At 44.3% G+C, this 24211-nt stretch overlaps 2 protein-coding genes across 4 annotated transcripts in view; both read left to right on the forward strand.

Annotated features, from left to right (window-relative positions):
* Positions 1–2750: 2750 nt before the first annotated feature.
* On the forward strand, positions 2751–6218 carry MYOD1 (myogenic differentiation 1). Its single transcript, XM_056493647.1, has 3 exons — positions 2751–3488; positions 4902–4980; positions 5513–6218. Exons 1-3 carry the CDS (start codon positions 2934–2936, stop codon positions 5761–5763), a joined length of 885 nt encoding a protein of 294 aa, XP_056349622.1. The 5' UTR covers positions 2751–2933; the 3' UTR covers positions 5764–6218.
* Positions 6219–23176: 16958 nt separating this feature from the next.
* KCNC1 (potassium voltage-gated channel subfamily C member 1) overlaps positions 23177–24211 on the forward strand; it is a 121009-nt gene continuing 119974 nt past the window's right edge. For 2 of the 3 annotated variants that reach the window (XM_056493483.1, XM_056493482.1), the window contains exon 1: positions 23320–23958. In XM_056493483.1, the coding sequence (XP_056349458.1) occupies positions 23389–23958 (570 nt within the window). In that variant the 5' untranslated portion in view covers positions 23320–23388. Of the gene's footprint in view, positions 23959–24211 lie in introns of all 3 variants that reach the window. The other variant, XM_056493480.1, reaches the window with a different exon arrangement.

A 24211-nucleotide genomic window follows, 5' to 3' on the forward strand; every position in this document is an offset into this window, starting at 1 on the left:
GAAACATAGTTACAGCCTCCTCCTAGTTACAGCCTCTTCCATGGTTTGCAGCACTTAAACTTTTGCCTTAAAGTCTAACATAACAAAGAACCCAACTTTTAAATTTTTCCAAACAAGACTTACTTGTCTCTCTTATTTTTCCATGAGTAGTGCCATTTCTGTTTCTCAGACTTCTCATATTCATCTTCTAACCAAATGTATCCACACACTCTAAGAATTTAAGTCTTTTTCTCTCCCTTTTCCTTTGCCAGAACACGTTCTGGGCACTCTGCCTGAAAATACAATTCTATTAATTTCAGATAAACTCACTATCAGCTGTTTCCCCAGCCTCTACCCTCTGAAAAAGAAAAAAAATCAATTAGTTACTGTAGATAATAAGCTCTTCTTGTCCACGTGCTGCATCTGCTAAGAGAGTACAAATGCTCGTGAATATGGTCTCAGATTTAACAGTACCTATCAGTTCTGTATAGGATGAGTCTATCCATGTTTCTCAGCATGGGAAATATAATCTGCTTCTGCCTTCCCAGCTTCCTTTTCAATCACATCCTGAAAAATATTATATCAAGAATGAATGTAGAATAGGTTAAGGGCAACAGCTCTTATAAAAACTTTGCAAATTCTCTTTCCTGAGAAAGAGACAGCTCTGAATAGCTAGTGCAGAACCAGTACCCTAAACACAGCATCCAAACTGGAAGCTCAGGAGACACCTAATCTTTAGTGAAATTGAGTTTCAGTCCCAGAGGCTTCCAAAGAGGTTTAACAATGGAATCCTTGCAAATGCTTGTCATAAGCACTACCTATGGTTGCCTGCTCTCAAAGTGAGGAATGTACTTAAAAGTCTCCAAGTGGAGTATCCTTCATCCTCTCCACATAAAACCAAGAAGAGCATCTCAGAGTTTGTTCTTTGCAAGGATGTGTTTTCAGGCCTCATTGTATGTGGCAACATCCTTCTGAACAAACCTGTCTTTGGGAATTCCACTGGAAAGTGGATGTTAGCAGTGGCAGCAGCAGGGAATCAGACTCAGAATTGTTAGATTGGATGAGACTCTGAAGATCAGCATGTCCAAACCCAAAGAAAGGTGTCCTCAATGGCATTTTCACTGGAGGCCCAGTGAAATTCCCTGTGTGGAATTCACTGTGTGGTCACAGCCTTCTCCTGACCTTTTCACTTGGAGGAATTTATGCACTTGAGCTACATTCATGGGCAATTATTGGCAAACTCCCTGTAGTGCTTGTCCAAGCCCTAGGTTTTTACCACTCTGCCCAAGGTAATGCCTACTCACTCAAGTCCCTGAGTATCTTTTCCTGGGGTCACATATAAGCTAGGAACACAGAGAGGCAGTACAGGTTACAATAACTGCCTAAATATTAGGTAAAATTGCCTTTTTCCAAAAATTAAGCCAAGTCTGGAGAGAATTTAAATCTTCAACAGGTCACTGCCAGCACCAAGCCTTGATATCCCTTTTTACATATTCAGTTGTTACAGCATAATACTCTTTCTCATTTAAACTTATTTTACATATTGTATATCTTGCACTGTTTTGAATACAAATTATTTTTACTTCATTAGCTGTTCAATAAAGATTTAGAACCAAATATCTTTATTCCTTCTGGATCAAAGAATGTCTGTAATAACATTGAAGTGTCTCCACAAATTTGCCACTCTGCCTCTCAGAAACAGCTGGGAGTTACATTTCTAAGTGTAAGGGTAGTCAGTAGCTGATCTCCCTCCTTAGGACATATTGCTTTTCAGCTTTGGGTAAAGTGAAAGAATTAACTTCTACAGAGTCCAACACATACAAGTTTTATCTTTAAATAAATCTTCTGTCTTTCGCCAACGTTTATAACTGCAGTACAGAAATTAATTTTAGCTTGTGGGACATTAAATATATGCACTACTATTTTTGATCATTAAGTCAGTGATAGCTCAATTACTGAATTCCTCTGCGAAGAACCTAATTTCCCATCTCAAATGATACTCAAAAAACCAGAGCAAAAACTCTGGCACCCTTGAGAGACGTTCCTAAAACGCATTTCCCCAAGCTCCAAACTCTCCACTCCTAGAAATAAATCCTTATCGCGCGGGCCATCCAACCGCAGCAAAACGCCACGGAGTGAGATCCGTCTCTCCAGAGGTTTCCGAGTGAAGGTGAACAGAGCTGGAAGAGGAACCCGGAGTGCCGGCGCTCGCAGGGATTCCCGAGGGAAGGAAGGCAGCGCTTCCCGTTGGGACAGGTCCGCAGCGCCACCGGGTGGCCGCCACCGGCCCGTCCCGCACCTCCCGCCGTGTCCCCGCCGTGTCCCCGCCGTGTCCCCGCTTCCCCTCTACCCGCACTATCCCGGCTGCCCGCGGTGTCCCCTGGAGCCCGTCCCCACGAACGCCCCCGCAGTAGTTACCCGTGTGGCCGCGGACAGACCTGTCCAGGGGCTGGCGGCTCGTTCCCCGTGAGGAGCCGGCGGAGCCGCCACCGGTGCGTGCGGGGACAGCGGGGCGAGCGGCGGCGGCACCCGGCACTGTGGGGCATCGGGGCGGCTGCTCTCCGCGGCGCGGCGGCGGGGCGGGCCGCTGAGAAAGGAAAAAAAGCCGGGGGAAATGCAGCCAGCCCTGCGCGCACCCGGGCCGCCGCTGCCCCTGCCCCAGAGGGACACCGCGCCCCCCCCGCCGCCCCGGCCGCGCCCCCCGACCCGCCCCGTCCCGACCCGCCGCACCGGGGGGCTCGGCCATAAATACGGCCCCGAGTGGCGCTCCCGGACCGGCGCGGCTGGGGAGGGGGTCGGGGCAGCAGCCAGCGCTGGTGGCCTCGCCTGGGAGAGGCTGCGAGGGTCTCGGCTGTGCGCACCCGCCCGGCCGCAGAGCAGCCCGGCCGAAGGCCGCTCCGTTCTGAGCCCCTCGCTGTCCCTCCGGCCCGGCCGCTGTCCCCTCTGCCGCCCCCATGGACTTACTGGGCCCCATGGAGATGACGGAGGGCTCCCTCTGCTCCTTCACAGCCGCCGATGACTTCTACGATGACCCGTGCTTCAACACGTCGGACATGCACTTCTTCGAGGACCTGGACCCGCGGCTGGTGCACGTCGGGGGCCTGCTGAAGCCCGAGGAGCACCCGCACCACCACGGGCACCACCACGGGCACGAGGAGGAGCACGTCCGGGCGCCCAGCGGGCACCACCAGGCCGGCCGCTGCCTGCTGTGGGCCTGCAAGGCGTGCAAGAGGAAGACCACCAACGCCGACCGCCGCAAGGCCGCCACCATGAGGGAGCGCCGGCGGCTCAGCAAGGTCAACGAGGCCTTCGAGACCCTCAAGCGCTGCACCTCCACCAACCCCAACCAGCGCCTGCCCAAGGTGGAGATCCTGCGCAACGCCATCCGCTACATCGAGAGCCTGCAGGCCCTGCTGCGGGAGCAGGAGGACGCTTATTACCCGGTGCTGGAGCACTACAGCGGGGAATCGGACGCCTCCAGCCCCCGCTCCAACTGCTCCGATGGCATGGTGAGTGCCCCAGGGAGGACTCCCTGCCGCCGAGGTGCCCTGGGCGCTGTTGGTCCAAAGCTGAGCAGGGCGAGTCGCCTCTTCCTGCCCTTGCTATAGCAGCTGCCTTCGGTACCTCCCCAGGCAGAAGACAAAGTCCTTCCTCAAGCCTTGAGCACCCGCAACGAGGGGAGGTGGGGTCCCCACATGGCAGGATCTCTGGGAAAGAAGAATCCCTTACACATTTCTTCCCTGGGATAAGAAGTTAGGCAGGTTCCCCACGTCCTGGAGGAGCCAGGGCAAAGCTGCTGGGGGAGGACTTTGGGAAGCTACCTGGGGCACTGCCTGTGCTTCCGTAGCTCCTGAGGCATTTCTGTTTCCATGTTCTGCTGTATCATTACCTTTGAATCCTCTAAGAACAGCAGAGAGCAAGGGCCCCTTAGGACATGGTAGTTACACGGGAATTGGTAAGAGTCTCGGTTTTGCTGTGTGCCATTCACCATGACAACAGGAGGAGGGTCTAAGCTACAAGAATTGTTTTTCTTCACCCTTAAGAAAAAGATTCTCTATTTCCCTTCTCACTCACTTCATCCCCTCCATAGATATTTACAAGCAATAGGAAGGAGAATCCAGGCTTTCAGTCCTGTTTGTAAGTTATGGGCATGGGAGAAGAAGGGTGTTGCCAGAGGGGTGTCTCATCCCCACATCTTCTGGCTGGGGCTGTAGGTTCAGCCTCTGGTCTGACTCTGGGCTGGTGGAACATGGTGACCAGAGTCCAGGACAGCTCTCTGGCCATAAACTGCACTTTCAGACCAGAGATTTTTGTGCTCTGGTGGGGATAATCGTTACTAGGTTGAGTATCTGTGATTATGAGATACTCAACAGATTGGAGAGATTTACACAAATGATTCCTCTTCAAGATACAGCCTCCTTTAATAGAGGAATTTTATTGTGGATTAAAGTATTGGAAACAAATATATTAGTCAGTGTTCCAGAGCATTTTCTATACCAAATGGAAATGGGAAAAGAAACTTGAGGAAATACAAAGGGACAAGGTAGATAAAGGCTTTTAAAGAGGAATTCATGTTTAGAAAAATCTTCAAAAACTAAATTAAAAATACATAATTCCACTTTCAGTGTCCCTGTTGAAAACTAAAGATACATGAAGGGCTGTATCTGATCAGAATGCTGGAAAGCCTCATCTAATCTGTGAAGCTGCAGCATTTGGTGCAATAGTGGTAACTTTCCTGTGGAACAGCTGTGCCACATAAAATATTCTGGGGTGGATCCCCTTCAACCAAGTTACGTTCTTCCTTTCTCAAAGAATCCACAGGATTGGAATCATGGCACAGACCAGAGCCTGAAATATGAAATGAGATGGTTACTGGGATTTGGGTAAGAGTGTGAGGTCACTGAGATTTCTCTCCTTCACAGATGGAGTACAGTGGGCCTCCTTGCAGCTCTCGAAGAAGGAACAGCTATGACAGCAGCTACTACTCAGAGTCCCCAAATGGTGAGTATGTGCCCTAATAGCAGTGTGAAACACTGAGAAAGAGGCAGGCAGTGCAGCAGCTTTGCTGTGCCTGCTCCCTGTCCAGCCAGCGAGCCACTGCTGCTGCTAGAGGTGCTGGATTTCCTCCAGGTATATTTGCAAATACAGGCATGTGTTATAGTTGTATTTCCTCATTTGCAAATCTAACAGTTGGACAGAAGTATGTTATTCTCTGCAACTAATTTCAGCATTTAACCATATTCTACATGAAGACTTTTTACTCTATCATTGATCCAAATTTGAGTAATTTATGATTGATTTCAAATCTGTTATTCCCTTTCTCTGGACACAGTGAAGCCCTGGATCCTCCCTGTCCCCACAGCAGCACACAGCTGGCCTCTCTTCCATTTTGAAATTACAATCTGTTTTCTGATAATTGGTGTCCTTCACCAATGTTTGTTTCCTGTGAGTCCTCACATGCTCACAAACGTGTGCTGCCCACTGATTTAAGTACCCACTGGATAATCCAAGTGCCTTTGTGTTTGTTTTTTAGATCCAAAGCATGGGAAGAGTTCTGTTGTTTCCAGTCTCGATTGCCTCTCAAGCATTGTAGAGAGGATTTCCACGGATAATTCCACATGCCCTATACTGCCTCCAGTGGAAACTGTTGCTGAAGGGAGTCCCTGTTCCCCTGCAGAAGGAGTGAGTCTGAGTGATGGTGGAGCCCAAATTCCTTCTCCTACCAACTGCACCCCTCTTCCCCAGGATAACAGCAGCAGCAACCCCATTTACCAAGTGCTTTAAGGACCCCTCCAGCTGGACTGCACCAAAACCAATTTGCTCTGTTTGGCCTCATTCAGGACCTGCCTTCTAAGGTTGAAAAGACTTCTTAAGACATGTTCCAGTTTTAAAATATCACTGAAAATTCCTTCAACTATATAACTTTGCAAACCTGTATCACTTCAAAATACACATAGTTATTTATTGGTTGTTAACCTAAAGTTATTTAATATGTCTAGAGATAAAATTGTACACCATGAAATGGCCAATGTTTAGTCTGGGCTGTGGAGAATAGGAAGTTGGCTTTTGAATGTGGAGGAAAATAGAAGTCTACAGCAGCAGTGGCATGATAGATCCTTCCTATTACTCCTGTTCTGGCCAAAATAAGGTTGTGGACCATTTTTTATAAAACTTTTGTATAATTGTAAATAAGAGTTGCTTTCCAAAAAAAAAAAAAAAAAAAAAAAAAGCAAAATAAATAAATTAAAAAAAAAAAAAAAAGAAAAAAACCCCAAAACTTTAAACAAAAGGGGAAAATTAAAAAATATTTAATATTGCTTGGTTTGTTGTGTCAAACTTTAACTTTATATATTTATACGATGTGGTTGCCAAGAATGTTTTCGACACTATTCTAAATAAAGACCCTTATTTATAAAATCTGTGGTGTTATCTTGACTTTCATTAGGGCTTCTAGAATTACTAGTGCATTTAGGAGTGGTATTAGATATCTGCCTTGGCAGGAAGAAGATACAGGCTCTGATTCAGCAAAGAAATCAAGAACATGCTTCAGTTGCACTACTTTGCATAATTATGCTGCTGATAAGGGGTCTCTTTTCTTCATATTCTGTTGTGGTCATTATTAAACCTATTACTAAACCTACTGCTAAACTAAGCATCACAGATCATTATTAGAGGGATCAGTAAATAAGCATGTTTCTCCTCCTGCCCCAAAATTTACAATTACATTGTAGGATTTGGTCTTACCAGGATGTGTTGAAACTAAGAATCACAAAAAATTAGACTCCAAATTCCAGTGTACCTACTGAAACTTGAAGTCATACAACACTATCTAACAAGAATAGGCACTACATTTTTGGACAAATGTTCTCATTTTTCATTCAAGTTCTATTTTTCAAGTGTTTGTACCAAGTTCATGTATTCTCAGGTATTAGAAACTAATTTTGTTGTAAAGTTCAAGTTACAGATCACAGTTTTCCTCAAGTTCAAGTTGGAATTTAGGCCAAAGATAGGAAGTTTTAATTTGGATTTGAACTTTATGCATCTCTGGCAGCACTGCTCCAGGGATTTACTTCTTGTTTAGAGCCTCTCTAAAAATAACCAGTGGGCTCTGTTTCATTCAGTATCTATATGTAACCTTGAAAGCTGGCTGTGCAACTGAAAAATGTTAAGCCCTGAGCTGGTTGTCATTGGAAAGTAACAATCAGGGCTACAATCAGTAACTACAACCTGTTCCTTATCACATCCCTATGATTTACAGATTTTGTATAAACATCTCAGTAAAATAAAAACAAAAAATACACTGAAAACCAATCTAGGTATTGTCATCATCCCTAAATACTTCGATGGCAGACTAGTCATTGTATTCTCTGTTAGGTGGCTATTATAGAGGGAGTTTGTGCAGCTCTTACCTCTTAAGCAGGAAAAAGAAAGAGGGAACAGCTAATTCCAGGGAATGTCTCCCACTCCTTTAATCATGTATGGCCTTGAAGATCAATGTTCTGTGGAGAGGAGAGGAACAAGCTGCCATGAGTTGAGTAGAGCAATGCAGTTGCTTCTCCTTCTTCTTGGGGCAGTCATGCTCCAAGCTTGGTGATTTATCTGAAGCCAGAGGGGCAGGGATGGTAGCAGCCATGGGTATTCTTCCCTCATCCATCAGCTTGTGGTCATGATGGATGATAAACCAGTGCAAGGCATGGGACCATTCTGTGGAGCAGACCAGGCTCCCATGGATCAGAGTAGACTCCGAGGCAGGACTGACCACTCAGCATCTTCAAAGTCCAACTTTGTAAAGGTCTCCAGTTGATTTCCCTGTGGGAAAACACAGAAAACACTCCAGCCCATAAAGATTGAGCTTACCCCTTTCATTTTTCCATTAAAAATAAAAATCAAACTAATTTGAGAATGTGCTAATTCATACTAACATGAATCCGGAGGGTCTCTACTAAGGCTGGAAAAATGCCCCAGGTTAGTTAGAAGCCTGTGTCACTTGTAAAAACTAAGGAGAGACAGTTGCCTCACAAACCAGGACTTCACACATGATCAATATTATTTTCATTGTCTTCAGCAAACAATCGAGCCTACAGTGCAAAAGATAAAAAAAAATGTTTTTGTGAAATACTAAAGATCTTTTAATCCCAATAATTTGAGGCTGGTAAAAGTACTAATTTTACTGCCGTTAAATGGCAACCAAAAAGTACTTTGGCAGCTCAGGAATTTTGGCAGAGCTCAGAGGCTCTGGCCATGCTGGCAGCACGCAGCTCATGCCTGCCTTGCTTGCACCCCACTTCTGAGGGACACAATGGGGTACCTGGCTGTAGGGCTGGCCTGGCAGAGCGGGCACAGGGCACTTCTTGTGCTCAACAATGTACACGCAGTTCCATGTGAAGTCATGTATATTGCATTTCACTGATTTATTTTAGCCACCCGAGTTTCCACATACTGATGTTAATGTTACAACAGAGAACAGGCATTTAGCACATCCCAAAATAGATGGATGGATGATGAAGAAAAAATATTCATAAGTTTCCAATGCAGAGCCCATCTTTCTCCCGTTGATGTCAGTGAGAAAAGTTCACTGGAGTAAGGCCAAAGGGCATCAGTACTGATAAACATATGTTTAGGTTACAGATATATTTATTTTTTTACTTAGATAAGGAAAATTGTTCCCCTATGCCATTTCTTCCTGTTTATTTCTAAGGTAATAAATATATTTAAAACAAAGCTCTGTGCATCAAGAGGACAGCATGTAACTGATAGAAATATATCCCAGTCTATAGGGAAATATTTTGAAGCTAGTAATATTTGGATTCAGAGTTTTAGTCTAGTTCTGACACAGCCAAGGAGCATATGCAAATCTGATCCAACATTTACAAACTTTGGTTCTTCAATTGGGCTCCTGAAGATGAATTTAGTCATTTAGGGTTGATCCTCCAAGACAAAGTGCAGCCTGCCTTGGTCTACAGAAACACTCCCACATGGGCTCTGAACAAACACTGATGGAAAGTTTATATCACACAGGATCCAGTTCTGTATGATGTTTCCTGAGGAACACTGCCTCCAAAGGGAAAGTCATACAGACACAAACAAATAAAGGAAAGTAGCTGTCTTTGAATATAACAAAAAATGCACAAATTAGGAACGTTTGCTTTGATTTGGTAGCTTAAGAAAGTGCTGCATGACAAATCCAATATTACTGGTCTCACTCAAGCCACTGCTATGGAAAAAGAGGAATAAATTTATACCTCACTTACATATACTACATGCTCCAATTTACATTTCATCAGATCATTTGCAAGTATGAGAATGAAGAGGATCTTTTTCCTACTTTCAATATTTCACAACAAAGTGCAATAAAATTGCTGGGTTTTCAAATAACAATCTTAAGCACCATTTCCTGCATTATCACAGCAATACTGCTACAGAAGTATTTCCCATATGGAACATTCAATTTTAGGTAAGATATATGAACTGTTCCTGGTATATTTTTTCCCTTTAAAAAGATTTTATTATCTGTCTCCAAATATATTAAAGAAATATTAAATTGGCAGTTGCTTTATACCAGATGCTGCTCTTCTAAAATGACTTGTCATTTTCAACTCAAGATAGACCCTATAAAAAAAAAAACCTTGAAAGTGGACAGAAAAACAGTTTTCATTTTGCAGGGATATTTGAAAGGTTCAAAGTGTGCAAAGGGCCAAAACTACTATCTTCAGGAGAACTACATCCAAAACAGACGAGGAAACATTTGTACCTGATACCTCATGAATTTTAACGAGTGAATTAATTAATATTTCCTTTTTGTTAAAAATTTCCTTGAAATCAGTAGGAATATTTTCAGAGTAGTGCACATAATGCTGTCTGGGATAGTGTTCATGCAGCAGTGCAAAGCCAGGACAAACTCCCTGCTGTGACCCATACTCGTGCTCTGGTCACTGACCCATTTCTGTCACAACACTTTCAGATGTGCCGATCCCCCTGAGCACACCCCTCTGAACGAGCTGCCAGGCTTTAGTGCTCACCTGATCTGGAAAGTACAAACCAGAAACTGCCCCCACAGCAGTGCTGAAAGCCTCCAGCCGTTCCTAAATGAGTGGCTGACACGGAGCCTGGGATAGCAGGAGATGGCATGAAGGTCATTTCACATAACTTGCATGTGGCAATCTTGGCTTCACAGGCAGTAGGTAAAAAGGGCTGTGCAGAGTCAGAGTGCAAATCTCTGACAGCACGACCTGGAGATCATCTTGGGAGGCACATCCAAGTACCTCATTAAGCACTATTTACTATCAGCTTGCCCTCCCTCAGCCTTTCAAATCCTTGGTTTTCTAGTAAAACTGTTGAACAGCCATGACCCCCTCTCCTTGATGGATGCAGCATGCTCCTTTTTGAACTGCACAACTGGGAATGTCATTAAGTGGAGACCTTTCAATATTTCACATTTCAGGGCTAACGAGGGAGGGGATGGTCCCTAGCATAATACAGAAGAGCAGTCAGATTGTCCTTTCCCTCCCAGGACCCAGCAGGAATTAGGAACATGTCTGACATAGAGCCACTTGGGCCAGTACAAGGAACCCAGAAATTTCCCTGTGGACCCAGAAACCTACATTTTCCATACACAGACACTTCTGAATAAAGACCTTAACATTGTAAGTTAATGGTGCAAACTGAGCTACCCTGTAACCATGGGGTGATAGAAAACTTCAGGGGTTTCCCAATAATACAGTCAACATGGCACTCAACTCACATTTTCTTTCTACACCACCAACTACACCAACTTTTACTACAGGCATCTTAGCAACATCAGCAAGTGTGCCATTTTATGTAATACTCAATGAATAACCTCACACTTATCAAAACCAAGGCAAATACTGTAACTATTTATTAAAAATTTACTAAAAACTCTAACAGACAGTAACCCACTTAATCATGTGATTGAGGGAGGTTGCAATTTTGGTTGGTGTGTTGTTTTTTTTTTTTGTTGGGAGTCAGATTCACTTAGAAGTCTGTGTTTCAGCACAGTTGCCATCTACTGCTGCATATCCATGGCAATAAAAGGGGGTCACCCAATCTCCACAGTCCTCCCTAACCCACTTGAACTGACCTTGAGCCTTTTCTGGTCCAACAGCCACATCTGCTGGGAAAAATTTAAACTGCATTTCTTCCTGAAATCATTGCTTGGTGAATTCCATGTTCTGTTTTATCATGTTTCCATGATGTAAGGTTTGTTGGTGCAGAAACAGAAAAAAAAAAAAAAAATCAGCCTTCAGACACCCCCTGGAGGCCCATACACTAGGAATATAAAGAAAAATACATTGGAGAAAACAATTTCTTCCCTACCAAGAACCTTCTACAGAAACAGAGAGAAAAAACTGTAAGGATAGTATGGTTGGCTGGGTTTTGGCTTTTTTATTGCTAGACAAATTTTGGGGCATCACTCTCTTTTTCCTTGTAAGTGAAAAATAAAGACAAAAGGAGGGAGAAAATGGAAGGTCTTTGAAGGCATTGTGCTGACAGCAGTGGTCCTGGGGGAGACAGGCTGCTTGCCAAGAGGGCAGGTGGGGAAGATGCACAGGAACTGCAGGTGACAGCAGGATCACAATGAGACTGTCTGGTGACAAAGTCCCTCAGCAGGACACAAATCTTGGCCACTGGACCAAGGGAGGTGATTTTCCCCTTTACTCTGCTCTGGTGAGATCCCACATGGAGCTGTGCATCCAGCTCTGAGTCCTCAGCAAAGAAGGGATATTGACCTGTTGGAGCAAGTCCAGAGGAGGCCACCAAGATGATCAGAGGGATGGAAAGGCTGAGAGAACTGGGATTGTTTAGCCTGGAAAAGAGAAGGCTTCAGGGTGGCCTTCCAGTACCTGAAGGGAAAATACAAGAAAGATGAAAAAAGACTATTTAAAAGAGGATGTAGAGACAGGACAAAGGGGAATGGCTTCAAACTGACAGTAGGTTTAGATTAGATATTAGGAAAAAATTCTTTACTATGCGAGTGGCAAGGCACTGGACCAGGTTGCCCACAGAGAAACTGTTGGGTACTCCATCCCTAGAAATTGCATGGAGCTCTGGTCCAGTGAGAGATGTCCCTTTCCATAGCAGAGGGGCTGGAACGAGATGATCTTTAAGGTAATTTCCAACCCCAACCACTCTATGCTTCATTTTATACTTTGGCCACATACCAATCCTTTTTTTCACATTGATGCTCTATTTCTGAATCCTAAACCAAATAAAGCAATAGCATTTCGTTCTGAATTTTTTCAGTTGTTTTTATGGCACCTATGGGTTTCCTGAGGTGGGAGCCTAGATAATCCACATTTGGGAGCTGCTGCTTGCTGCAGTGTGCAAGTACATTATTGAACCAACAAGCAGTGTGTAGGCTTTTCTCCAGGCCACCGGAGGGCAGCCTTTCCATGAAAAACAGGACTTTGGCTTTTTGTTGGTTTGTTGGGTTTTTTTAGTGCATACATTCCTTTTTCTCCCCCTAAACTCTCACATCTAACTCTTTTTCAGCTCAGGTAGAGCGTATCATTTCACACGGCAACAACTGAAATCAATGAACCAAATTCCTATCCAGTGCAAATTCATCATTCTTGCTGGCAGTTGACACAGTATTAGTACCCTTATCTGTTGGGATTATTACAGCAAGTACCAACTCATGGGTTGAGTTTGGATGCTGAAAGATGCACTTTTATGAAAAACTACAGGGTTTTGTGTCTATATGGCAAGGCATCCCTAATGAGACCTAAAGTTCAGGATGAAGATCATCACAGAGCAAAAAATTTATACAACAGCTTGTAAAAGGAAACCTGTTCTTCATCCATAATGCTCTCATTACAAATCTAATAGAAATACAAATGTATGCAAGGGGGTTCATGTGTCACACATGTTGTTTTTTTTTTGTATGGGACAGGCCACACTTCCATCCCTTTGTTCCCTTTGGAAAGGAAGCATGGTATGTGCTAAGCACACGTGCTCTAGGCTCTAAAAGGCTGTCCTCTACAGAACCACACACTTGAAACAGCTTGCAGTTGAAAGCCAGCTGCACAAAATGTAGTCCCAAACATTCCTTTCAAAAGCTTCACAAATGCCAATTACATTAAGCGATATGAAAAAAGGCAACCAAGTAATGTGCCTAATTAACAAAGCTAGAGATGGAGCCAGCCACTTGGTTTGAAGTACTTCCAAGAGAGATGTTAAATGCAATGGTCAGGGCAACTCTGGAAGAAATAAATTAACATGCTGGGTTAGTATTTCAAGCTCTGTGGGAGTAAAAGCTGTGTGTGGTAAGGGGAAACAAAGGTAAAAATATCACAGGGTGCTATTCTGTTTGTTTGTTTGCCAAGACACTTTAGCTTTTGCCATTTATTATTCTTCATGGTATGCTTGAAATTATTCAAAAAGACATAAAAGTGTCAGCATTGCGTCACTGGCCTTCCTAAATTTGTCTTTTACCCACCTGTTCAATCTCAGCTCAAGGTCAAGAGAAAAACCATTTTGAGTGAATGGACTGTGAAATAAACACACTCATGAAAAATATCTTAGCAGGGTTCTTTTATCTTTAGTGCTATCTGCAACCACAGCTCGAAAGATTCCCCACACCACAGGACAACAGTGGGGTTTTTTTCTGGTCCTCATAAATAAGAACTGACTGACAGCTGCCTGGTTCCAAACCTTAGATATGTGTGGTTGGGAAAGCCCAGGCCACCACAAACTCTCACGTTCCAGCAAGTAGTGTGGCTTGAATCCATTCCAACATTCATCTGTTGGCAGCTGTTCCCATCTGCTCCTTCTTGAACCACTCTGCTCGGTCCCTAGGGAAGAGAAGGAAGATTGTCACGCAATGAACTCGCTTGTTGTGAGCTGGCTGCTCATGTTTTACCCAAATCTGTCATCTCACCTCATCTGCACTCTGGCCTTTTTTTGCCATAAGAATTCCGAGTTCTGCTGTGCATCCAAGGGGGAAAGGGGGAAAGGAAACCCCAAACCAACTATTCCTCAAATGTGGATGCCAAAATGTTATTCCTCCTTTTAAGTACAAATAATTATTAGGAACAAGAGATACAGAAGAGATTGATCAGATCACTTAGTCCCCACAGCTGAATCACACAGTGATTCCTGCATGTATGTTGTGCAGCTAACAGTGTCTGACATACATTCACTTTGTGATGAGAGAAGGCAGATGCCCTTCAAGCACTCCATGACCATTACCTCTGACCTTTTTTTTTGTTTGGTTTTGTGGTAAAACACACAATGGAGAAAGAGGAAAAAAATAAAAAATAACATTTTCTATTTTAGACATCAGTGTTTATGTTGCCAGACTCACAGCTGAGGCTTTAGGAACTTTGGCTCACTGAGCAAATGTCTATGCACATTAAGGCTCCTATCTTAATTTGATCCCCCTGATATTTTATGTACTTGTTAACATGATATCTACACATTAACATTAATTGGCCAGAGTAAGCAAAAGATTTTAATTTTTTCTTAACCAGCCTGATTTCCAACTGGACCAAATCCCCCCAAAACTCTTGGGCCTTCAAAACTTTCAGGTGTACCAAAAAATGCAAACTTTTGTTCAGAAACATCTTTTTTTTTCTTTCTTTTTTTTCAGTGCCAAAGTACCTGAAAGCACATCCCTAAACATAAGCAGCATTCTATTCAGCCTAGGGTTGGGAGGGGAGAAATAGTCAACAAGAGAATACAACAATACAACAGAATATGGAAACAAAGCTGAAGAAGATTCCATTAGTAACACAAATGCAATCATCTGGATTTTGCCCTGACCAGAATTAGACATATTTGTATATGTTGGTCAATATACCTCCTAAAGACTTTATAAGCATAAACTCAGGAAAACTGAGAGTAATTTCACTGACTTCCCCTGTCACCTTTTCTGTGCACTGTCCTCTTCAGCATGCACCTGTCTGCTTGGATTATGCTGTGCCACACAAGAACAGCACCACTTCAGCACTTCTGCAGGAACACCTTTCCATATAATGAGGGCTTCTTCTTTCATTTCCTCCACTTTTTAACTGGCAGGATAAGCTGGAGAACAATTTCAGAAGAACCTGTAGAAATCTATTGAATTTTTTTTTACAGTTGGAAAATTTTCAACTTGGAAAAAGGTCTTTATTATAGACTTAACTGGGCACTGCTTTTTTTCTCATTGCTTCATAGGAAAGCCAATAAACATGCTATTGTAGGCCCTCTTAGGATGAGAATCCATCATAGAAGAGCAGAAAGGTCCAATTTTTTTTGTAATAATGAAGCATTTCTCAAGGAAGACCCAACTCTGATTTCTTGCAGGTCAGCTCTGAATATCTTGTCCCACTGTCACCTTTCTCTGTTTCCTCATTATTGCCCAATTCCTTCTACTGCTGGACTACCTAGAGGCAAAGACCACAACTGCAAAACCTGGCAGAATCCACAGATGAATCAGACTGAATCAGTAAACAATGACTAAAAGTGCAGCGTCACAGGAACAAGCATATCACTGTGCCTCAAACTAAATCATGTAAATACAAACTTGCTGCAAATCTTACCAGGAATTCCAGCCACAGTCTGGAGGGTTGGTATTGTCCTATTGCTCCAGGATTCCTACAGAAGTCTTCCCCAGGTCCTGGAAACTCTGGGTAGAGCATGTTCCTGCTTCCTGGAGTGCAGAGAGCATTTGTTATAGTATGTCCCAGCAGGGAAAGGCAGAGGACAAGCTAATAGAGGTGCCATCCCTTCCCTATTGCCTTTTTTCTAGCTCTCAACACTTCATTTAACTGGAACAAAAAACTGGAACATTTAACTGGAACATTTAACTGCTGTTAATGCTAAGGCCCAGGCCCAGGCATGAGACAAGATAAAGAAACCTGCGTTCCCAGCAGCTGGTCCAAGATTTGGGACAGAAAGCAGATTTTGCTTTCCATTCATTCACATTAACATTGTATAAATCCTGGCTCTTGACAAAAGAAATGCAGCAGATTTCATCCTTAGTGCCAATTATTTAACTAGCATCACTGGAACTATTATACTTTATATCTCTTCATATGCAGCATTCAAATAATTACTTCAACAGGATTAAATGTCATATTTCATGGGACTGGCTGTGTAAATATTTACAGAGCTAGAGAACAGAAAAGACATCTCAGAGTTATTGATTCATGTCAAATATTGAGAAGCTGGGTTAATCAAGGGATTTAAGCAATGCTTTAAACCTTTGAGTCAGCATTGTTGAGATTTATTTAAACTACTCTTACACTTCAACATTTAAAGTTTTACAAATCGTTTATAACAATAAAGACTTACAGGCCATTTTCCCATCTGTTTGTCCGAGGACATTTCAGTTACTGTTGTGAACTCAGAGTAGGCTGAAGAAGTAATAGCAGCTGTGAAAAGTGAATCATTCAACAAAAATAAAGTTCTCATTTCAGCTAAAAATATAAAAAAAGGATAAGAAATGTTCTAATTAATTTGTGGTATTAGAGAAATAGTCAGCTGATGGGCAAGTACATACATTTTATAAAATGGAGCACATTCCCTAGTCCTCAGTCAGAAACAGACTCCATTTTTTCTTATTTTTTTTGGTGATTAAATGAAAAAGATACACTTGCAGCACTGGGAGCTGCATGCCTTTTTCAAGAAAAGACTAGCACCTCCTGTTCTGTATTCTGTATATAGTAGTTGTGAAATACATATGTCTGTATCTATGTGTTTGTGTCTGTTGCTATGTTCATGCACCTGCAAATTGGCTGAGATCTTAAAAACATAATGACAGCATTAGTAGAGTTTTGTTTGCAGAAAAACAAACTGGGCCAGTCTGAGAAAGTCAAGGACCTTCTAGGACTCCCCAAAACAAATCAACAAATAAAATAAAGCTGAGTCCCTGGCCCTTTCTGAAACTCTAGCTGTAGGACATGGCAGGAGTTAAAATGTTCCAACCTGTGTGAGCTTTTGGCAATGCAGATTTGGAGCTCTCAGGATGACTGAGCTCAGCTCATAGTAACAAGTTTAGATAAGGGGTTTTTTTGTTATGTGCTGACAGAAAACTTCCAATTGTGTAAGCTCAATTTTCCTCATCACCAGCTGGTTTTTTGCTGGATCACACCTAGATCAGCACAAAGAAGACAAGGGACAAATCTATATCCTTCCAAAGCTCTGCATTGAAAGAGAGTAGCAGATTAGCTGTATGCCTAATTTCAAATGCTGAAAGTAGATTTTGCTGTGATTAGCCCCATGATTTCTTGAGGAACAATCATTTCTATTTTGGGGAATGTCTCATCCTGACACTTTTACTACAGCCTTGACTCAAGGACGTGGTCCAAGAGAAGCACAGTGCCTCACCCAGGCCAGCTACATGCCAGATTTAAGAAGCTGGGGGTAAGACAGATAGTTCAGCAGATTTTTGCAGTGCTTATTGCCCTTTTTGCCAGGAAACTGCCATCTTCTCTTTCCCTACAGGCAAGACAGTTTGGAAATCTCCCTAGTCCTTCAGCAACAGCAGAACACCACTTCCACCACCTCACCTTACTTGTGGGCACCATCTTCATAATTGTGTCTGCTCAGTTCCATCTCCCATAAAATTTCAGCAAAACCAAATGATTCAGGTAGGAGTTTCTGTTAGTTAATGGAGTGGGTACAGATCAAAGATGATCTCTAATATGTCACAATATTACTTCCATTTCTTCCAGAAAGAAAAATTTCCTTTTTTCCATCCCAAAGGAATTAGCAAATCAAAAAAGAACCTTCACTCAGAAATGTCAGCCCAGTAGAAATGGATGAACAAGTGCATCTCATCAGGCAGATCATAGCAAATGCTTCTCAGCTCAAAGCAAAGCCATGCAACAGCTGGAAAACATGGATGGGAATGAAGTACACATTCAAGCAACACTGAAATAATTAAGAATTAAAGATCTAGCTATAAAAGTGCAGGAACAAGCATTTAGCCATAACTTCTGCTGCTCTGGTTACTCTCATTAAAAACATCATGCCTTCCTTGCATCAGGTTTTGGACTACACATCTCTTCAGACATACAGCATCTCTATGACTCCCTCAGTCAACACCAAGCACCAACCCACAATTTTTTTTTCTCCATTCTCATTCTTTCTATGAAAGGCTTTCATCCAATTAATGACAATTCAGAGGGGTAAATCTAGCCTTTCAGAAAAGTAATAACATCTATGCAATTGCAGCTGCTTCATTTTTAAATGATTTTCAAGGACAAAATGAGTACATTGCATCCTGAAGTGCATCACAGCTTTCCATTTGAAGACCTCAAACCAAATGATTTACAAGGGTCAATACTAACAGATAGAGCAATTCACAGCATGATGTAATCTAAAACTGATAAAGAACTGCTCTGAAATACTGTTGAGTTGTCATGAATTCAATACAAGAGAGCACAGCCTGTATTATAGCATTCAAGCATTGCAAAACTGATCTTCCAAACCTGGCTGCCTTTTCTTTTGAGGTTATAACTTAGAAACAATTCTCTGAGCCTCCTCCAGCTTTAAAACATTTTGAATGTACTCTCCAGTTATATTCATAGTTGTGCACAAAGTCACAGGTTCTCTCAACATCTCCTTTTCCTCTTCATATTGTTACAATGGGTCATTCTTTTTCTTTGAAGATAAGCTGACTGATGAAGTCAGAGCTAGGCTTACATTTCAGGAGCGGGAGCTTCTTCAGCTGTCAGCATTGTTGTGTCCTCACTAGAAGCCCCAGTGAAGGAAAAGGCTACAGAGGAGTGAAGAATCAAGTACTCTTGATACACTAGTAAAGCAGCAAAGCACACAGCAGAGCTTCCTGATGTGCATTTCTGTGCCTACACAGCACTGGGATTTGGATCTGTCAATCCAGCCTCTTCAGTAAGCAGAAAAATATCTTCATACAATAATTAAGGTAATGAAATAAAATTTTAGAAAAAGGTTAAAATTTCACTTCAAGTTAATCAGTTACTAATTTAGGAGTATTAGGGAATATATGCTCAGCCATCTCCCATACTGAAAAGCTCTTTTTTTTTTAGACAGAAATCATTGCAGTTTTCAGCTAAAGTAGAGAGCAGGAGGATTAACAAAAAATAACGTGAACCCGCTAGTTTGTTGGGTTTTTTTTACTTTGTAGACAGAATTTAGACTTCTGTCTGAAAGACAACCTACTTTTTCTTGTATATGATTACCCTGAGAATGCTGAAGTATAGGGCAACAAAGGTGATCCCAGTACACCAGAGACAGAGGGGAAAGAAGGACTTACTCTTCCTGTGTCATCAGAACAGTGAGGTGACCTAACACCAGGGACAAAATTAGTAAACAGACTCTCTAACTCAGCTACACAGTAGTTTTGAAACTAAAATATACATATGGCTGAAAGTTATTCTTCCACTCTCACTACTAAAACTTTTGAGTTAGAAGAACAGCTAAAATTATGGATAGACCAACAGGACTGCTCAAAGTGCACATATACTCTCCTGAGTAGTAGGTGTGCTACAAGGGAGACCTTCAGAGAGACCCTTTCTAAACTCTACAGCTTATTTTCCTCAGTTATAACAGATTTTGGTCAGCTCAAGCTCAACATAGATTTCATCAAAATCTCTCACCACTTATTAGAATCAGAAAAAAAAATTATTTCCAAGGTGAATGGCTTTTAATGCATTTAAAAATTTTCTGATAACACCACCTGCTGCTGCTATACCATAATCCTTTTCCAAACAGACTGTGAACTGTTTGGATAACCTACCAACTCTGTGCTCCCTACAGCAGTATTAAAGCTGGTTTAGTTATTTTTAACATGTGAAACTTTAAAAAGATTAATTAATAAGTTAACTTAAAACAACATGTAGTATCACAGAAAAGCTAGATAACTTGTGGACTTACACATCTACCTTCACATTAAATCCTCTTTGAAGATATCAAATATAAACCAGATGTTTAAAGATTTAAAGATGTCCAACATAAACTAGAATAAATCCAGTTGTAATATTGTTATTTTTCATGGGATTAGGAGGATAGAAGTGCCACTGTCAAGTTTGGGATTAATCATAATTCCATAGGAAGCTTTTGTCTGCCAACTGGAACTTGGAAAATTAGATTATTTGATTTTTTTATTTGATTATTTGATAATCCAAACATTTCTAATTATGGAAAATTATTTTTTAAATTAAACTAGAATTTTATATTGCTATATGGCAAGTTTAAAGCAAAACTTTGCTCAGACACAGCAGCTGCTAGACCATCTTAAAACTTCCATTCCATGCAAACCAACAGCTATCTATGTAGTATTGCCAACTATGGCTAATTAAACAAATGCAAATCATGCTATAATCTACCATGCAAAGCAAACTCTTTGTGCCTTAATACAGAGTTATTTTGTGCCATAATCCCTGCTAAATAAAGATATTATTTTTGAACACTTTCCCTCTCAAGCTTCAATATAAACTTCAAACATTATGTTATCTTTCATTTTTCACATGAAAATAGTGTCTAAACTTACATTCCAATTTATATTTCTAAAAGATCTTCTATTTCAGCAGCTATCTTGCTCCAGATCTCACAAGCTCCTGCTTGCCTATCAGTCTCTGATTTGGGGCCCTCTTTCATGTCTTTCATGTCTTTCATGTCTTCTGTTTCTACCAATGCTTCTTCATCAATTACAGCTCTAGTAACTTCAAAGAAACCTCACAGGTCACTTAAGCATGGCCTCCCCACCTGAGTCCATGAAAAATCTTTTTAAACAAGCTTTCTGGCTTTTAACATGTACTCCCAGAAGACTTCTAAGGTCCTGCACCACTCTCCTTCAGTTCCCCAGACAAGAAGGGAAACCCAAGAAAGGGAAGCTCCACAGTCTCCCTTTCATCCCCACAGTCACCTTAGATCCCAACCCTGAAATTCCTGAAGAGGAATCATCCACTGCAGGTAAGGTAACACGGAAGGTGGGAGCTAATGAGCTGGGAAAGAATCTTTACAGCTGTGGATGTGACCAGGAGAACCCACAAGCCTGGGATTCACAGGCCCTTAACATCTTTTCTGGCTCACCTGCCCTCTGCAGCCTTCATTAACTCTTGGAAATACACTACAGTTCTTTCCCATTGGTCCTCAACCTATTATTATCAAAAATAGGCATTTACTATGATGTAAAAGAATTTTTGCATGTATAATTTCTATCAATGAGTCAACATCCTCTTTTCCTTTCTTGATGCCAGGCTTGGGTTCACAGCCCTCTTTTCCCTCTGTGTCCTCTGGCTGGCAATTCTCAAGGATTTTAGATAGTGTTTCTGTACTTGTGATTCTCAGATTCTCCCTCTGTCATCAACCTTTCTACCTCTGTTCAGTCCCAGTGCTGAAGTTGCTGTCTGGCATCTCTTCCTGGAGACTTTTTCATCAGTTTGTGCTAGCTGAAGTGCAGAGTTGCCTTGATTTAGCCTCACTTTCCCATTTCTCATTCATAGCTGATATGAGTAACATACTCCCATTCCTACTGTCTTCCCTCCCTTTTCCCAAGAGTCACACACAAACAGCACCAGGTCCCAGGCCTTTCTTCTACCCCAGCTTAAAGAGCCATCTTCTACCATTTTCACAGACAAATCTGCTGGTTAGACCTCTTTGGAATATACCACCACAGCTACTGCAAAGTTTTCCTCTCTGCATCCCAACCATGTAACGCTCCTTGCAAGGAAGCTGCAGGTGACCAAACACCTCCTCTCACAAACCCGAGCACACCAATTGCAGCCTTCCACTTGTTCTTCACCTGCTGTTCCCATGCATCTGAATTTCTGTCATACTTTGAAGTTCAACCTGACTGCATTCCCCTGGTTCTGCCCTCTTGTGTTGAGTATCGTGCTGCCCCTAGCACTTGTACAATCCATCAGCATTCCCTAACCTTGTACCTTTCCATTGTATGTTTCACCACCGTTCATCAGGACATGACCTTCCCTGGTCAATTCACAACAGCTCAGCTCTCCAGGCTCTCCCAAAAGCCCATTCCTCCCGAAACGCTGGCAGCAAATAAAACAAAATACAGAACAGGTCCACATACCTCTCTTACTTCCTTTCCACACAACCATCTTCCTCCTGCTCTTCAAGCTCCTTGCAAGACAGGAATGAGGGGTTTTTTGAAACTTCCTTTATCATTATTTGTGAATTAACGAGAATAAAAAACCAATAAAAACCACAAAACCCAAATTGTAACTTCCTACCAACATAGGTGTTAGGAAAAAAAAAAAAAACAACAAAAAAAACCAACAAAACAAGTGAACAGTAGGAAAAGATGGAGAAGTGGCGTAGGTGTGTGGGACCAAGTAAAAGCGCGACGGGATAGGAAGGGACAACTCTGGGTACCCCTGCTCGTGAGGCAAGATACTTGCACCTGGGGAGATCTTGAATTCTGCCCTTCAGCCAGTCCGGTTGAGGCAGGACGAGCACAGCGTGACTTGTGTCAATGGTGCTCCAGAGGGTCACTGAGAGCCGAGCGAGGGGCAGCACCGGGACACGCGCGGCTGCCAAGGGCCGCCCGGTGAGCCCAGGGCGCTGCTGCGGGCAGGTGAGCGCGGCGGGAGGGCGCTGTCCGGGCAGCGCGGGGTCCCGGGGCGGGCAGCGGGTCCCGGCAGCGCTGGGGAGCGGCGGCGGCGGGAGCGGGGGCGCGGCCCGCGCTAGGACCCGGGCGGGAGCGGCGCCTGCGCGGCGGTGCCCGGCGGCGGGCGGGCTGCACCGAGCGGCTCGGCGGCGGCGGCGGCGGCGGCGGCGGGAGGAGCAGCGGGAGGAGCAGCGGGAGGGGCAGCGGCAGCGCCGCGGGTCCCGCCGCCTCCGCCCCTGCGCCCGGCCGGCCCGGGTCGAGCGCTTGCCGTGCGGGCGGCGGGAGCGCGGCGCTGTCCCTTCAGCACCGGCGGCGCCCCCCGCCCCGCTCCGCCGGCAGAGGCGCGGGCACGGCCCCGCGTTCCCCGCGGGGGCTGCAGCCAGCAGCGGCGCCCCGCAGCCCCGCGCACCTGTGGGCAGCGCCGGTGCCGTGATTTTTCTTCCCCCCCTCACTCCCCTTTTTTTTTTTTTTTTTTTTTTTTTTTTTTTTTTTTTTTTTTTTCCCTTGTGCTTTTGGCCACGTCCAACCAGGGAAAGGCCCTCCCCCTCCGGCACCGCAGCGCCCGCGCTCCCGGAGCATGGCCCCCCCTGCCCCTGCCCCTCCGCCGCGGCTGCAGCTGCCGCGGACCCCGAGCGTCTGACTCCAGACGGAGGCGGCGCAGCGCCGGCAGCCACCGCCACCGGCATCGCCTCGGAGCGGCCCCGGGGGAGCGGGGCTGGCCGGAGCCGCTCGCCCCCGCGGGCCCGGAGCGCGGCTCGGCTTAGGCACCGACTGCCGCCGAGCAGCCGTCCCCTGACGGGCTTGCTGCCTGCCGTGCTTGCTTGGATGAGTCTGCGACATGCCTAATAAGAGACGAGATGGGCCAGGGCGACGAGAGCGACCGCATTGTGATCAACGTGGGAGGGACTAGGCACCAGACTTACCGCAGCACCCTGCGCACCCTGCCCGGCACGCGGCTGGCCTGGATCGCTGAGCCCGATGCCCACAGCCACTTTGACTATGACCCCCGCACGGATGAGTTTTTCTTTGACCGGCACCCGGGCGTCTTCGCCCACATCCTGAATTACTACCGCACTGGCAAGCTGCACTGCCCCGCGGACGTGTGCGGGCCCCTGTATGAGGAGGAGCTGGCCTTCTGGGGCATCGATGAGACCGATGTGGAGCCCTGCTGCTGGATGACCTACCGGCAGCACCGCGACGCCGAAGAGGCTCTGGACAGCTTCGGTGGGGCGCCCCTGGATAGCAGTGCTGAGGACGGAGACATAGATGGCACCGGGGACTCTGGCGATGGTGAAGATGAGCTGGAGATGACAAAACGCCTAGCACTTAGTGACTCCCCAGATGGTAGGTCTGGGGGCTTCTGGAGACGGTGGCAGCCCCGCATCTGGGCACTCTTTGAGGATCCCTACTCCTCCAGATATGCAAGGGTAAGCTATGCAATCAGCACCCTCATCAAAACACTCAAACCTCCCTGAGTCCCAGCATTGCCAGGGTTCTCTCTGCTGTCAGAGCATCCATGTGTGTGGCCATACAAAAATCATGTGGGGTCTATGGGGGATGTAACCTGCCCTCTCAAGCAGGCCCCATGCATGGGGAACAAGCAGACACCAAGGCCTGAGCTTGTGTACTCAGATGTGGGCTTCCAGAGTCCCTTATTTTCTCATAGGCTCCTAAAACTCC

This window comes from Oenanthe melanoleuca, chromosome 5 (genome assembly GCF_029582105.1).
Source record: "Oenanthe melanoleuca isolate GR-GAL-2019-014 chromosome 5, OMel1.0, whole genome shotgun sequence".
Lineage (NCBI taxonomy): Eukaryota > Metazoa > Chordata > Aves > Passeriformes > Muscicapidae > Oenanthe > Oenanthe melanoleuca.

Bases quoted from the DNA above. Each gene is read 5' to 3' on its own strand.
- MYOD1 (XM_056493647.1), top strand. From the start codon at position 2,934: ATGGACTTACTGGGCCCCATGGAGATGACGGAGGGCTCCCTCTGCTCC. The intron at 3,489-4,901 runs GTGAGTGCCCCA...TCTCCTTCACAG, and splicing joins CCAACTGCTCCGATGGCATG to ATGGAGTACAGTGGGCCTCC. The intron at 4,981-5,512 runs GTGAGTATGTGC...TTTGTTTTTTAG, and splicing joins CTACTCAGAGTCCCCAAATG to ATCCAAAGCATGGGAAGAGT.